Genomic DNA, 15,133 nt, shown 5'->3' with positions numbered 1-15,133 from the left:
TCCAAGGTTCTTTGATCCTCCATACAACCCTCAGTACCTGGATGAGGAGTGGAAGCCCTTTGCACAGTACTGGTCTTGTGCTGTTCACCGGTATGGCAATTCTCCACGATAGCCACCGTGTTCTTACGCAAATGTTCACCAGTACTTGCATACTGTGTACATGTATAATTGGAGATGCACAGCACGAACACCGGCAGCACTCGCAAGAAGCAGGGAAAGTACAGAAAGTAACTCCGGAATGGAGGAAAGATAATGGAACGCACAGTGACAACAGCATTGTCACCGAGAAAGGACAGAGAAAGGACGTATCCATGGGCAAAAAAAAAGTGAACACTCAGCTATCTCTCAAAACACCAGCGTGAGAGAATGGGCCCGGTCCACACACACATACAAAGCAGGCCAACGATGATTCAGGCGGCGAACGCCGAAATCACCCCACGACAAACAGCACCCACCAAGCACTGGCAGAGGCAATGTGCGAGGGAAGGGGTAAGCTAAAAGGATGTAAACTACTACAGCACAAGTCTAAACCTAGTACATGTACAATCTTCACAACGCGTAAGCAAGCAGCAACAATACAATACATTGGCAATAGCAAGCGGAGCAGGGTAGCGTTAGAGCGGATGCCTAGAGTTGTATAGCTTCTGGCCTGTGACATCCATGGTAGAGCGAGTGTGCTTGAGAAGTATAGCTTCGAGTGGTTGCTGTGGTGTAGCCAGATCTCTGCGAACAGATTCAAACACAACAAGCAGCACAAGAAACATCCGACCTGCATACAGATGCCTTTACAGTAGAACTCTGATAAGAATCCCATGGGCGGCAGGAAAGTGTACAGGTGGAATCCTGATAATTCGAACACCAAAATGCCAGGGAAAAACTTCTAATTATTCCGGACATTCTAAATACCCAAACATGTACCCACAGCACATTGCGTATGTCAAAATGCTCGCATTCACAAGCAGAATTGCACTACGCACCTTAGACACAGATTTACACTGTTTACTGGACACTGTCTACGCATGCAAACCAAACTGATTTGCAGAAAATAAAGTGAACTTCTAGTTATGGTTTGATAACTTCGAATTATCAGCACAAATCCCACACATTTTCTATGTAAGTGGATTCCGTGGGACTTCTAATTAACAGGATATACCCAGTTCAAGGTTCTAATTTCACCTGTACTACTATTCCGTATCCAACATACTTCTAACATACTTGAATCAACACACCCATGCTCTGGACAGTGTCCGTACTAAGCACGAGTGTCTTTTACGTACTGTAATAAATTAGAGAACGTACTAAGTGAAGCGGGATTCACAGAAGCTTTTTTGCGATGCGACACGCGATGCGACGCGATCTGCGACGGACGCGTGCGATGTGAACTCGCGAAATACCATTCACAGAAGAAGTCAGCGATGCGACAAATTTTTGCAAAGTCTTGCTGATTTGAGTACGTCACCATGATATTTGCGCGGTTTGGTACAACCTGTACAAATTTATAGGCAACTCTTGCACCTTTGTACAACTTTGCTGTAGAAAAGGTCAAAATCGTACGCCAAATCGCTTGTCGCATCGCATCGCAAAAGTTGAGCCAAGCTCAACTTCTGCGATGGCCTGCGATGGCCCAGTTGCGGCAGTTGCGTGGGGTGCGACATGGCTGCGATTTGGGGTTTTCCCGGTTTCGCGCCTGTCGCATCGCGTGTCGCATCGCAAAAAAGCTTCTGTGAATCCCGCTTGAGTTCCACTGTACACAATGGTACACGTAGATGTCACAGTTCCCAGCCAGCTCTGCTCCGGCCAACGGCTTACGGAAATCATGAAAACTTTGCACCGGTGACATAGAAACAAACAACAAATGCACATGCACTGCATGTTTCAATGAACTCACTCAATGTATGGACGAAGGTCGCTGAGTGTCCATTTCGTCCTCTCCTGAAATAGAGCGTTGAATCTGTAAAGACACAACCACACCAGGAAACAAAAACAAAATAACATGAAGTCAAGACGCTACACCCCATGTAGAAAACAACAATACTGTAAGTCAACAAAATATTCGGCGCATATTTATTTTAGGCTATTTTTGGCCTCGGCATTTTTGGCCGAAATTTTGTTTTGCAAGGTTCAGTGTGACAGTGTAGACAGTCAGCAGCAGTACAGGCCGAAATGTGTTTGGCCCTGGGAGGCCGAAATTTAAAGGCGCCAAAAAATTTGTAGACTTACAGTAGATGAACCCTTTGACTTTGAGAGCCGTCTTATACTGGAATGCGTAGATATCTATGCATTCAAATGACAAACTTAGAACTCGGTCAAAGTTTCCGTTGTTGGTACAAAATACATGAAAGGTTGCGATCAACAAATTGTGAGATGATTTTGGCTTGCAAGTCAAGCCCGTGATCAAAAGCAGCAACTCGGCCCAAAGAACATGTAAATATGCAGATTCTTGACATTTCCCTTTTGCTCTCAAGGGGCAAAAATGCGAAGCGCAGTACGGTGGAGTACTGCAATGAAGTTGTCATTCTATTTTACGAGGCAACATACCTAGGACTGACGTCGTATGGCAAGGAATTCGCCGGGAAGTGCCAAACAACAGGTGGTCGTGCAGTTAAGTCATGCAGAGCAATGCCCTGGAAGTGCAGCACATACACATACACACACACACACACACACACACACACACACACACACACACACACACATGCACACACACACACACACACACACACACACACACACACACACACACACACACACACACACACATGTGCACACACACACATGTGCACACACACACACACAGAGGAACATTCACGGTCAACAGGGCAGACGGTGTTGGTAGGACATGCATACAATGCCCAGTCCACTGCAGTAAGAGTACAGTCATAACAACGATAACATGGCTTTGGTGATAGAAGCATGTACTCAGTCAAGGGCAACAGGACAGAGAAAGAGATACTACAGTACAGGCACAGAGACAGAGTCAAAATGATCCGTAAAGAGTAATACCTTTAGCATCTCCAGCGCAACTGTGATTCCCAAAGGTACTGTTTGCTGCCAGACCTCCATGAACTCAGCATAATTGAACTACGCACACCAGGAAAACAACAACAACGACGACAACGACGGCAGCAGCAGCAGCAGCAGCAGAAGCAATCAAAGAGTGTAGCCAAACCGAATACTCCCACATAAGCAAGTACAGTTCGAACTTATCAACTAACTTCACATATGGCACAAGGAGCGCACAAACCAGGGTCTGCAACTCCGCTAAGTTTTGCCCACAACGCAATTTTTTGATTGACATCCACTTTTCTGGAGATCATTAGTCACTACGTACAGAGGTGGGGTTCATGACTCAAAAAAATGTTTTAGCATCCACCTTGAATATCAAAGAGCGAAATGCACTCCGGAAGCCAAAAGCGGGGCATTCTAAGGTACAAAGCCCACCGAAGTGCAGCACATGCGGCCATGCAATGCAGATTGTACACACAATGACTGAAGGCCGCTGGAAATAACTGCTAGAAACTACGGAAGAAACAACTGACTTGCTGTGTGGGGACATTAGCAGAGTTTTGCAGCATGCATTAAAAACAAATTAGCATCCTGGCGATGTACTGCATTTTCCGGAGTATAAGCCTCACCGGTATTTGTTGGCACGAAAGACATCTACCCTGCAGTTCACGGTTCATTTGACCATCGTAGTAAAAGCTGCACCGACCTTTTTTGGGGTTAAAGTGCAACTTATACTCCGGAAAATACGGTACTTGTTCAGCAGGCGCGTACGCAGGGTCACCTCTAGGGCCTATAGGGGGGTTCCAACCGGATCACAACCAATGAGTTTTAACTTTTAACGCTATAAGAGCCACAGAAAATGTTCTAAATTCTGCAAAATATTAGTGGGATCATGACTTCAGTTCCACTCACTCAATCTTCATAATCTTCCTGGAAAGGTATCCGGAAGAGGAAGAGAATGAGGTCAACCATGATAGCCATGATGATGAATACAGTCTTAGTCTTACTCTTAGATCCATGCTGCTGAAGGTGACAATTACTCCTCTGGTTAGAACAATAACTTGGCGACATGTCACGTGCATACAGTGTTAGGTCTAGCCATGAATGATACCCAATAGCATAAATCGTCATTGTGTACTGTTGCCGACTGGCCCTTTGCATTTCCCGCTGTCATGCTTGCGGTCCGTTGTTTCATACATAGCTAGCTAGCTGGCTTTCCAAGCTGCGTCGCGTTATCATGGTTATGTTCTGCTGTACGTGCAGTCTGCGCTGCGTACCGTGCGGGTACGATTTAGTTCCGGTTTAGGTCAAGCAGTACTACTACTACTACGAGTAGTTCCGAGATCATGGCTTTTTTTCAGTTCTCTTTTTTCCTTGTAGACAAATGTAAGCTAAATAAAACGTCTTGGTTGTGTGGCCGCTTGGGTTGGGTCACAGGGGCTTTGCCATCATTCCACTACAGCCAGGACACTGTATATCCAGCGCTAGAGTGCAGCGACGGTGTGAAAAATGCCCCGAACGCGTCCTGCTTCAGCTATTTCGTTTTTCTCGATAGCAGAGTTTCGCTTTTTCGCTGTCTTTGACTGTACATAACACCGTTGACCTACACTATGAGTCTATGACCCTAGGTTCAGGTTCGACCTGTACAACTTTACAGCACATGTAGTTCCACGATTTTGGTGCTAACTGCACTGCAGAGCACAAACCGCCAAAACATACACTATGCCTATAGAATCTAAGTCTTTATAGAAGCACAAGTCTTTCTATCACATTCCATCCTTATCTCTGACGAAGCCTACAAGGTAGAAACGCGTAAGATGCGTGGATCCTTATCAAATTCAAAGACTTTTCGTTGTTGTTGTTGTTGTGTTGCTGTGTCGAGGGACCATATCACTTTACCACTGCCCACTTTGCAGCACACGATTCAGTTGGCAAGTGAACCTGGCGCCTCCAGCTGGCTTATATGTCGTCCGCTATCCCGTCATGGATTTGTGCTGTCCAAAAGCGAGTTCCGTGATGGTTTGGCATTGCGCTATGGCTGGCGACCTTCTCGTTTACCATCAACCTGTGTCCGTGGAGCCAGTTTCACAGTAGCCCATGCCCTGACGTGCAGCACCGGAGGTTTCCCGTCACTTCGACACAATGAGGTGCGGGAAATCACTGCCTCCCTATTGAAACGTGTCGCGAATAGTGTCGCCATCGAGCCACACTTGCAACCGCTATCTGGTGAGCAGCTCCACTACAAGACTGCCTCCACAGAAGACCAGGCTCGACTTGATGTTGCGGCAAGTGGTGTTTGGGGAGGTCAATTTGAGAGAGTCTTTCTCGATATTCGGGTTTTCAACCCCTTTCCTCCCTCAAATCGATCCTCTTCCATCACCTCTTGCTACCAGCGTCATGAACGAGAAAAGCGAAGGCGATATGAACAGCGTGTCAAGGAGGTCGAGCGCGGAACCTTCGTCCCTGTGTTTTGCTCAGCAACTGGTAGTACTGGTCGAGCTGCCGCCGCTCTCCTCAAGAGAATAGCTGCAATGATCTCCGAGAAATCTGGTGAGCCATACTCTGCAGTGATGGCATGGATCCGCTGCAGGTTCAGCTTTGCCTTTCTTCGTGCCAGCGTGGCTTGCCTGCGTGGTGACGACGGCTGTATTCGCACCCGGAGGTGGCTGAGTCATCCGCTCGACTCGCTGTCTCGGAAGCTGCCATACAGCACTAGACATTACCTTTATGCTCTCTTGTTTATGCCTTGTCATCATTGCTTTTCTGGTATGGTCCATGTTATATCGTATCATTGTGTTACTTCTGCCCATACAAGAGGCCGGTTCCATAAAAAAATTCTCGCTGCGTACTCTTGAGAATATCACAAGTGAAACCCGTCAAAATTTGAGCAAGTCAGCGTGCAGCGTGGCGAACAGTCTCAAATTCTCGATACTCAAGTCGCAGTGCGCGCTTTTGAAATTGCCGAGATTCCAGCTCAACGTACGAATTATCTCAAGAACCATTGCTCGCAGTGCTTCACGAATCGTTTCTACCGACAACTGAGACTTTTCTCTTCGACCTGGATATTTGGATCTTTGGATTTGACTGAGTTACGATCTGTTGAAGATTTGCATTCCTGTCACATCGATTGCACGCCCTACCAAAAAATGCGTACACACCTGACCGTTGTACGAATGCAACATATGCAAACTGATGTTCATGCAATCATTGTAGAAAGAATAACTGACTCCTCAGACAGTGCAACTGCTGATGGGTAGCTATCACAGCTCGCTTTCAGAATCGTGCCATTTTTGATTTTTCCATGATGCAACCAGTTCTATGCAAGAATCGGTGATGCAGGGTTCAGTGCGCTTGCAGCTTTGTGTACATTTGAGTGCATCACACCATGGGAATGACGCTGTTCTGAAAACGAGCCGTAACGTGGGTTTACGTGGAGTCGCACACTTCGGGGTGCTATGTACTCTTGGTTGCAGCAATAGACGACAGTGGAATTCACCTACTTTAGCAACACGGCGTAGCAAGTATCCAGCGTAGAACTGACTGACAAGCTCCTCGTCTAAGCAGTACGTAGCACCTGCGGCATGCACAGGGGAGAAGCACCAAAGACAACTGCCGATCAGCCATTCTGGATAGGTGTGTGTAGTAAGTAAAAAGTAAATTATCGTGTCCGTTCCGGAAGGGAACTCAGTGTAGAATGAAAGTGATTTGTTCCACTTACACTCACTCACTCACTCACACACATCCACACACTACAGTGCTGGGCAGTGAAATTTCCTCCATCTTTGGGTTCTGCACCCAAGCAAAACGGTCCTTTATGCCCTGAGCTTGCCCAGCTGAGCCTATTCCTTCCAAAGCTGACAGGAAGACCATGTTTCTAGTCAAATAGGCCGCATTCAAAAAATAATTTAAAGTAACAGTTAGTTAGTTCTATGTGTGTAAATACAAAACAGGTATACAGGTGTGTGGTGGAAGCTCATCTGCAAGATCAGGAACGTACTATTCAAGGCTTGCTTTTACTTGCACCAGGCATTCACACAAGATTGCACAGCATCTGTACTGACATAACGAGTGCCAGGACCAGGTTCTGCAGCCCGGGCAACTCTGTACCAACACCAGATACTACACGCAGCTCAAACGCACAGTGACTGCCGCAGCCGCTGGGTGCACAAACCTAACATATGCCGCAGGATACACACTATCAATAGCTGGAGTCAAAACAACAAGGCAATGCACGTGCCCATACCATTGTCATTCTTCTTGCCATAGCACGTGAGACAGTGCTCAATGATTACGCTGTAGCAGCAAAAAATCACACCATGTGCGCACATACACACACGCACGCACCCACACACATGCAGAGATCTGAGTGTCACTGACTATCCAGCTGAAATCTATACACACTGAGCGTTCGCCCCAGCCCAAAACAATTCACAAGGATACACAATGACATTCCAATGGCCCACAGACCCCAGCCAAAGTGGAAGTGTAAAGAGAGAGAGAGAGAGAGAGAGAGAGAGAGAGAGAGAGAGAGAGAGAGAGAGAGAGAGAGAGAGAGAGAGAGAGAGAGAGAGAGAGAGAGAGAGAGAGAGAGAGGGAGAGAGGGAGAGAGAGAGAGAGAGAGAGAGAGAGAGAGAGAGAGAGAGAGAGAGAGAGAGAGAGAGAAAGAGAGAGAGACAGACAGACAGAGAGAGAGAGAAACACAGAGAGAGAGAGAGAGAGAGAGAGAGAGAGAGAGAGAGAGAGAGAGAGAGAGAGAGAGAGAGAGAGAGAGAGAGAGAGAGAGAGAGACAGAGACAGAGAGATCAGGATGTGAATAGAGTCCATGAACCCAAATAAAGCCATACGATTGTACATTCACAGGAAACACAGTTGGTTCAGTCTCACTCACTCACCGAGGCAGCAGATCAGTAAGTAGCTCACAACACTCATCGACCGGAACCTCGTAAATTGGCCAGTCCTTTTCTGCTAGGGACTGGACTATCCGGTCAAACGCTTGTTCAAAATAGTCCGCGCTCAGCAGTCGCCAGAAACCTGGACATAATTAACATGACCAGGAATGATCAACAGTAAATGAGCCTCTAGACCCAAAAGGGGCTTGTGTCATTTTTGAACAAAGCGCACTGTACCATGACATTGGCGTAGTCCAGGAGATAACTGTGCAGAAAACCTAACTAAAAAAAAACTTCATCCACCACAGAGCTATGGCTGTTTGAACAGTGTTCGCAGCTGGTTGGTAACAGGCAGCATGCACAGAACAACACCTATGTGCTCCCAGCGCCAGGTTTTTACCCTCCCTGATCACGCGACAAAGGGCACAAATGGAGGTAAAAAGTGTTCATATTGTCAACATGATAAGTAACATATTGAGATACTGTACAGGCAGAAAATTTCGTCGGTCAATAATTTCGTCAAACTGCAAAGAAAGGGAGTTCATCCTGTTGTAAATTTCGTCCATGGATCAGAAGAGTGTACCTGTATAGAAAAGCTGGATAAATCGACATTAGTCCGGCATTTAATTTAGTCCAAAAGCTCCTTGCGAAAAAGACGAATATTTCTGCTTATAAAGTATCACACGGTCTCATTCAGCATGGCGGTCATTTGCATTGTGCTCACCATCGATACAGCAGGCTTTGCATCGCTTCAGCCCTGTCCACAGCTCATCCTCACTTCCTTGGACGAGATCCAGTAAGTCACGAAACGTATACTGTGAACGCACATGCCAATTGCGGGCAGACGACAGAACGAAAACAACAGCAATGGCAAGTTTCAACGCACATCAAGCCAGTAGGAGAATATGGTATAGCCAATGCCGAGCCCGGTACAACCATGCTTTAAGTATACATGTACAGTACACTGTGTAGGAAAAGAAACCAGCTACAGAACTATAACTATATCGTTCCGCAAACACAAGCAAGTAGTTAAAAAGAAGTATTGTAGGAGGGTCATTGAGGACAGCCTGCCAGTCAATACTTATGCGTGGAGTGTACTCCATGCAAACGATCCAAACAGGCTGCTAGCATTCTTCCATGAACACACACGTCACCACCCGGGTAAAAACACCAGTGTCTTACCCCGGCAACAAAGTTATCAGGTTCTGTCTCCGGTCCGGCATACTGGTGTTCGGACAGCACCTCAGCAAGACGAGACAGGTGACCGCGGCACGGACGTAGCTCCAAATAGCTGCACGCAGACCCGCACACCTGCAAAACACACACACGCACACACGTGCACGCACACACACATACACACACACGCACACACGTGCACGCACACACACATACACACACACCAACACAGCTCAGAATCTCTCCGAATTTTTCAGTAGCATAGCCACCCGAAATCCAGAGGAAAGGGGAAAGGATGGGACGGTGCAAGCAGCATACACCCATGTAAACAGGCTGAAGACATCTCATATGCACTAATGTTCTCATGACATTGAAGTTGATTCTCAGGAGAATCAGTGCACTGGAAATGCCCAGCTACCAGCTATATACGACTACAGTGAAACCTGTCTAAGACGACCGCTCAAGGGACCTTCAAAGCATGGCCTCTGTAACCAGGTGGTCCCCTTATCTAGGGTCATTGGACTGGAAATAGCATCGCTTGGTCCTGCTTGCAATGGTCTTCTTGGACAGGAGGTCGTCTTATCCGAGTGATCGCCTTGACACGTTTTACTGCACATGCCTTGATAGAAAGAGAAAATCATGCGAACAATGATTCAACAATCTTCCAAGTTGAACATCTGCCTTCAATTCCAATCCAAGGTGAGCATGTGGGAAAGGATAGTCGGAACAACTCTACTACTGTTTGAAGCAATAGATTGATACAGTTGGATTGTCATTGCGCAACAAGTGCTAATACTATTGCCAAGGGGTCAATCTGTACATTGTACAACAGTGAGCAAACAACCAGCCGCTGGATTCACCTCTTGGCGAATGAGTCCACCGCCAGCGCTCTGTGAAGCCGTAAACGCTGCAGGTTAACAGCACGGGACAAACAGACGTGTGAAATGAGCACACAAGGAGCTGCCAGCACCAGCTACATGGAATACGCCAAGTGTACAGCAAGCAACAGAGAACACAACACATCAGGTGACTCAGAGTTGACAACCACGCAACATAAGGGGTCGTCCATAATTATCGAACTTTTTTCACGAAACGAAATAATTTCGTTATGGGGTGGGAGGGGCCAATTTCGTTTCAGAAAAGTTCGATACATGTACATGGCCATAGGCATAGGAGCAGTGACACACTTGCGACTTTTGTTGTATATGCATGTATATCTCAACAATTTTTACGTTCTGAGGGGGAGGGAGGGAGGGGTTGGGTCTAAACTAAAATAATTTGTTTGGTGAAAAAAGTTCGATATTTACGGACGGCCCCTAAGATCATATGGCCATGGATTAGCATCAGTCCCTGATGAGAAAGCTCTGTGCAAAGGTGCAGCCAGAGTCTAAGACTTTCATTCTTTTACTCTCACTCAAAGTGTCTGCAATACTGTCATAATTATGCTACCAACAACTGGACACATAATGGGTGGTGTTGGTGAACATGAACACATTCTATTTTATCATCACTGTCACTGCTACTATACCTTCTTTGCCGGGTGTTTGAATGTCGCGGCACAACAGCATTGTGTTGGATGTCTCGACTACCTTCACCTCAAAGGATTTGCTCTCCGTGCACAGGATTGCCTCATCACTGGCCAGGCCACGTATCACCACCCTTGAGTGTGATCCAACACCACCGTCAGCAAGAAGAACAGGAACACACAAGTACCGGGACAACTGACGTTACAATATATTCTCCTCGCGCTGACCGCGGCACACATGGGGTGACAGTAAACCAGGCGCACTGCATCAGACCAATCTTTGCCCAGACAACACAAAAAGCAACTAATTTCAGTATGGCTTTCTAAAGGGGAAGCACATACATGCTTATGTTCCCAACCTTATTGTAACCTCCCTCTCCCATCAAGCTTCAGCTTGTGGATGACGGCATCAAATGAAACAAGCTACATGCAGATTCCTGTGACACACCGCAGCATGTTCATGCATATCAGTTCTGGAGATAAATTGGATACTGTTAATTATTCGTGGTGCTAGTTTACCTGTCCCCTTGTTTCAACGATTTCTCGACTTCAGGATTCAACTCCAACAATCGAACGTTGCCATTGATTGCTTCAGAGAATCGTAACACTTGAACCGGATTGTTTGGGACCATGTGAATTCCAGCAGTTTCTGCTGCTTCGCACACTGTACTGAGGGTGCGAATACCCTTTCCCTCCTCACAGGAGTCCATTATAGCTACACTGAGATAAAACTGATGCTATCTTCTCCAAATAAAATTTCTAAAAGCGTTTATCCTCCGAACAGCCTCCAAAAATTAATGGTATGTACCTTCCATCCCACTTGGATTTCCCGCGCCGAAGCCAAAAAATGAGTTTGGGCTTATTTTTTTCCCACCAGATTTTTTCGATACGATTTTCAACATGCGATGCCTGAAACTTTTGCATCCAGTTGAAAATAGTGAATAAAAGTCAAGTAACAGTACTGTTGAAGGAGACGGTGATTATTTCGATCAGGAGTAACCTGCTGTGAAGCTTGATCTCTACTGTGCAAGATGGCCCTGCTTCAGGGCAGGGCCGCCGTCGTGGGAAGGTGAGATTCCTAACCTTAGCCATGCACGCCTTGTCATTGTTATTTTTACAGAACTAAATACATGTCATGCAAAGTACATCATTTCGAAATCAATGCAAGCATATTGCCTGTATTTATGCGTCAGACTGAGATGCGTGTACGGATAGGAGGTTTAGGACATGAATAGGAATATTGCACCAGTCAGTGAAATTTGCTACTTGTATAGCATTTGGGGGTCGTCAGAACTTCTCTCTCTATCTATCTATCTCACACACGTACACAGCCTGAGGACCTTAGACAACTGTCTATCTCACACACACATACACACACACCATTGGACCATTGGACGCCCATCGCTGGAGGCGATGATAGCGATGCTACAGCAGAAGCCATAGCAGCTTGTGCTGGGATTGCACCATTCAACAGCTTGCAAGGCTGAAGAATTGACACACACACACGCACGCACACACACACATCCAGACAAGGGATTAGACAAAATGATAAGCCTCTGAAATTTCACTGCTATTTCTGTCTTGAACTGTTGTTACCAGGTTACTGTAGTCACCAGAGCAAATTTATGTAACGTGGCACAGGCGCACACAACACGAAAACAAGCTAAACACCACAGCGAACTAAGAATGTTAGCTATGACATATTCCAGACGTGATGCAGCTAACATCCTTCGTTCGCGGCTTATACATGTACTCCAGAAAACACAGTACAGTCGAATATCACTTATCCGGTAGCCAGTTATCCGAGCACGTCGGTTATCCGACAAGCCCGGGAGTGGTAATTCTACGACTCAACAACATTAAAGTTCTAAAAAAATGTTGTATATTATACGGTGTAATATACATTTTACTTGAAGTAGATGTGGTCAAGTATGCTAACATGTATGTGTACATGGAGCAATTCATGAATATGGATGAATATATTTGGGTATTGTGTACATAAATCAGTGAAATCCAGCCATATATGCACATAAAAAATGATATCAGTTATCCAACATGCCTGATTCCCGAAGTGGTCGGATAAGTGACATTCGACTGTACCAGGTTCTTTGAACCACGGTCTGCTCTAATTCTGTGCTATATGCACCTGATATCAGTCAGCAAGTAGTAGTCACTACTTCTCTGTATTCTGCATGCTGCGTGACGCACAGGCATTACCTTTGAACTTGCCGTATTGCATGTGAAATCGTCGAGGCTAAACCATAATAATAATAATATTCGGGGTAAACCATAGTAAAACTCAAATCCAGTCAGCTGGGCCGTCATCTCACTACGTAATGAAGGCAGTGCGCCCCGCAGGGGCACCCATAGCTCGGAGGTCTGTGGTGCACTCTTGGGGCTATGCACTCTTGATATTACCGTAAAGTACCGTTGATCCGCCCCCTCTCTAATTCCCGGCCCCTGTCGATTTTCTACCTGGGAAGCGACTTCGGCGTATACAACGAAATACGATGTTGAACCGACGCATGCACTGCTGTACACAAAATTTGCCAATCCAGGATGAAAATGTGCACAATCCAGCACATCGAGTCTGATCCTCTACGTTGTTGTACATTGTACTGCACTTGACAGCCTTGATTTAATTCCCGCCCCCTGCCGAAAATCCAGGTGGGAAGCGACATGGCGTGGGGGGGGGGGGGGCGGATCAGCGGTACTTTACGGTATATTTTTTATATATGTTTGTTTTCTCAAGTGTTATTTTGAAGATCTGATGTCACAATGTAAATCTCTGCTATTTCCCATATCTGTTCAGCAGCTGCTTGCTTGGCTCATGCCGGACTGCGGTAAGCACTGGGCTACCTCACACCAGAATATTGTTGTTCTTGCTGCTACTGCCTCACCGGTTCTGCTGGTGCCATTACTAGCATCCGCCGTGTAGCCCATGTATTCTAGCTTAATTAATGTACCAGTACGTGTGTGTGTGTGTGTGTGTGTCTGATCCTGTGATAGTGGTAGCTGTTGGTTCATGTCTGGTGCAGTATACACGTATGACTTACAGACTACAGTGCATGTGTACAGTGTCACGATGTGCAGCTGTTTGACTGGATTCCGTTTGCTCCTGTTCCCTCTGGTGTTCTCAGGGCGTTCGTGAACTGTCATGCAGCTCAGCACGCTGTATGATTGGCGAGACAAAGGTACAGTGTGCAGTGAATTGTGTGGTGCGTGAGAGGCAGATGTTTGGTACCTGTAATTAGCCTCTGTGGATATGATGTGTATCTTGTTGGAACAATGCTTTGCTGCATGTAAGCAAGGCCCTGTGATGCATGTATAAGACCCTGACTCTTTTTTAACATGAATAAAACTTTAGTTTCTTTGGTTTGTGACTCTGGGCATTGTGGCTTTGCTTGCTACTCCACTCAACTTGTACTGTGTTTGTTCTGTGTCTGCATGTGTGAGTCTGTTTGATCCTATTCTCACTTCTTGCTATTCTGTTCTGGGGTTTTTTGCCTCTTTTTTTTCTCGGACAGTTGCCAGTGCAAGACCAGCAGTTGCGTAGACGACCACGCCGCAACTTCATCAAGCTATCCTCTCTTGGACTGAGCAAGGCCAAGTTGGTGGATGGAAAGTCGCATCTGAATGAAGACTGGACAGATGTGTGGCCAGTGGCAAGAATGTTTGATCACAATGTTGTCCACTTGCCCTTACGTATGGGCCATCCGCCCATCAGAGGAGACCCCTATCCAGACAGTATCGCCAACCAGGAGTTGATGAAGATACCTAACTTGCTGCATCTGACGCCCAAGCACATTGAGAAACACATCGAGGCGCTGCGCCCCCTGTGCACCAAGTGGCCGGCCAACATGACCAATTTTACTCATCCCATTCGCGTCACGACCAGCAACTACCTGCGCCCTGGCAGAACGACGTTGCATCCGGACAGCCTTGTGGTGACAATGACAGTCCACATTGACGCAATCCCACTGTTCAAGGAGAAGTTGCAGAAGCTGGTGGCGATCGTCGGCGACCGCTTTGATCCGAAAACTGGTTTGCTGACGCTGAAGTCTGACACCTTGACAACGCGCAGGCTGAATAGAGACCATTTGAACTATCAGCTCCTCGCTATCTACTTTGAATTGCAGAAGGAGGAAGACTGGGAGAAGACTGATCAGATTCCAGTCTACAATTTGTGATTTTCGTGGAGGAGTTCTTAGGAAACACAAACATAGCTGGCAAACAAGACTTTTAGTTTTCTATTTTAATCCAGCGAGAATGTGAATTGAAACTCGCGGAATCTGGTCGCAGTGGTATTGTGTGTGTGTGTATGTGTGTGTGTGTGTGTGTGTGTGTGTGTGTGTGTGTGTGTGTGTGTGTGTGTGTGTGTGCGTGCGCGCGCGTGCGTGTATCTGTGTGTTTTAATGTTGTGAGAATACAATGGGTTGTGTGTTGCATGGTGACACTACAGCTGTACAGGGCGGCGATAGCCAGCAAATCTCCGATGAGAGATCGATCACATGCGGAATCGAAGTGAGTCAACCCC

General features: G+C 46.5%; 2 protein-coding genes across 3 annotated transcripts; one reads left to right on the top strand and one right to left on the bottom strand.

Annotated features, from left to right (window-relative positions):
* Positions 1-81: 81 nt before the first annotated feature.
* On the bottom strand, positions 82-11,399 carry LOC135805045 (sister chromatid cohesion protein DCC1-like). The gene is made up of 12 exons (XM_065319032.1): positions 11,116-11,399; positions 10,600-10,730; positions 9,932-9,978; positions 9,078-9,206; positions 8,620-8,710; positions 7,899-8,037; positions 7,250-7,299; positions 6,507-6,580; positions 3,004-3,081; positions 2,539-2,624; positions 1,889-1,951; positions 82-723 (listed from the first exon to the last, which is right to left on the bottom strand). The coding sequence occupies exons 1-12, from the start codon at positions 11,304-11,306 to the stop codon at positions 615-617; spliced, it is 1,188 nt and encodes a 395-aa protein (XP_065175104.1). The 5' UTR covers positions 11,307-11,399; the 3' UTR covers positions 82-614.
* Positions 11,400-11,505: 106 nt separating this feature from the next.
* On the top strand, positions 11,506-14,887 carry LOC135805046 (small ribosomal subunit protein mS35-like). Of its 2 annotated transcripts, none has more exons than XM_065319033.1 (4): positions 11,506-11,665; positions 13,409-13,439; positions 13,737-13,790; positions 14,124-14,887. In XM_065319033.1, the coding sequence occupies exons 1-4, from the start codon at positions 11,628-11,630 to the stop codon at positions 14,784-14,786; spliced, it is 786 nt and encodes a 261-aa protein (XP_065175105.1). In that variant the 5' UTR covers positions 11,506-11,627; the 3' UTR covers positions 14,787-14,887. The 2 variants fall into 2 exon arrangements, with proteins under 2 accessions (XP_065175105.1, XP_065175106.1); XM_065319034.1 differs by having other exon boundaries at positions 11,508-11,665; positions 13,412-13,439.
* Positions 14,888-15,133: the final 246 nt, after the last annotated feature.

This window comes from Sycon ciliatum, chromosome 1 (assembly GCF_964019385.1).
Source record: "Sycon ciliatum chromosome 1, ocSycCili1.1, whole genome shotgun sequence".
NCBI classification, from domain to species: domain Eukaryota; kingdom Metazoa; phylum Porifera; class Calcarea; order Leucosolenida; family Sycettidae; genus Sycon; species Sycon ciliatum.
Note: the sequence above shows the minus strand (reverse complement) of the source record. Positions and strands in the feature narration are given on the sequence as shown.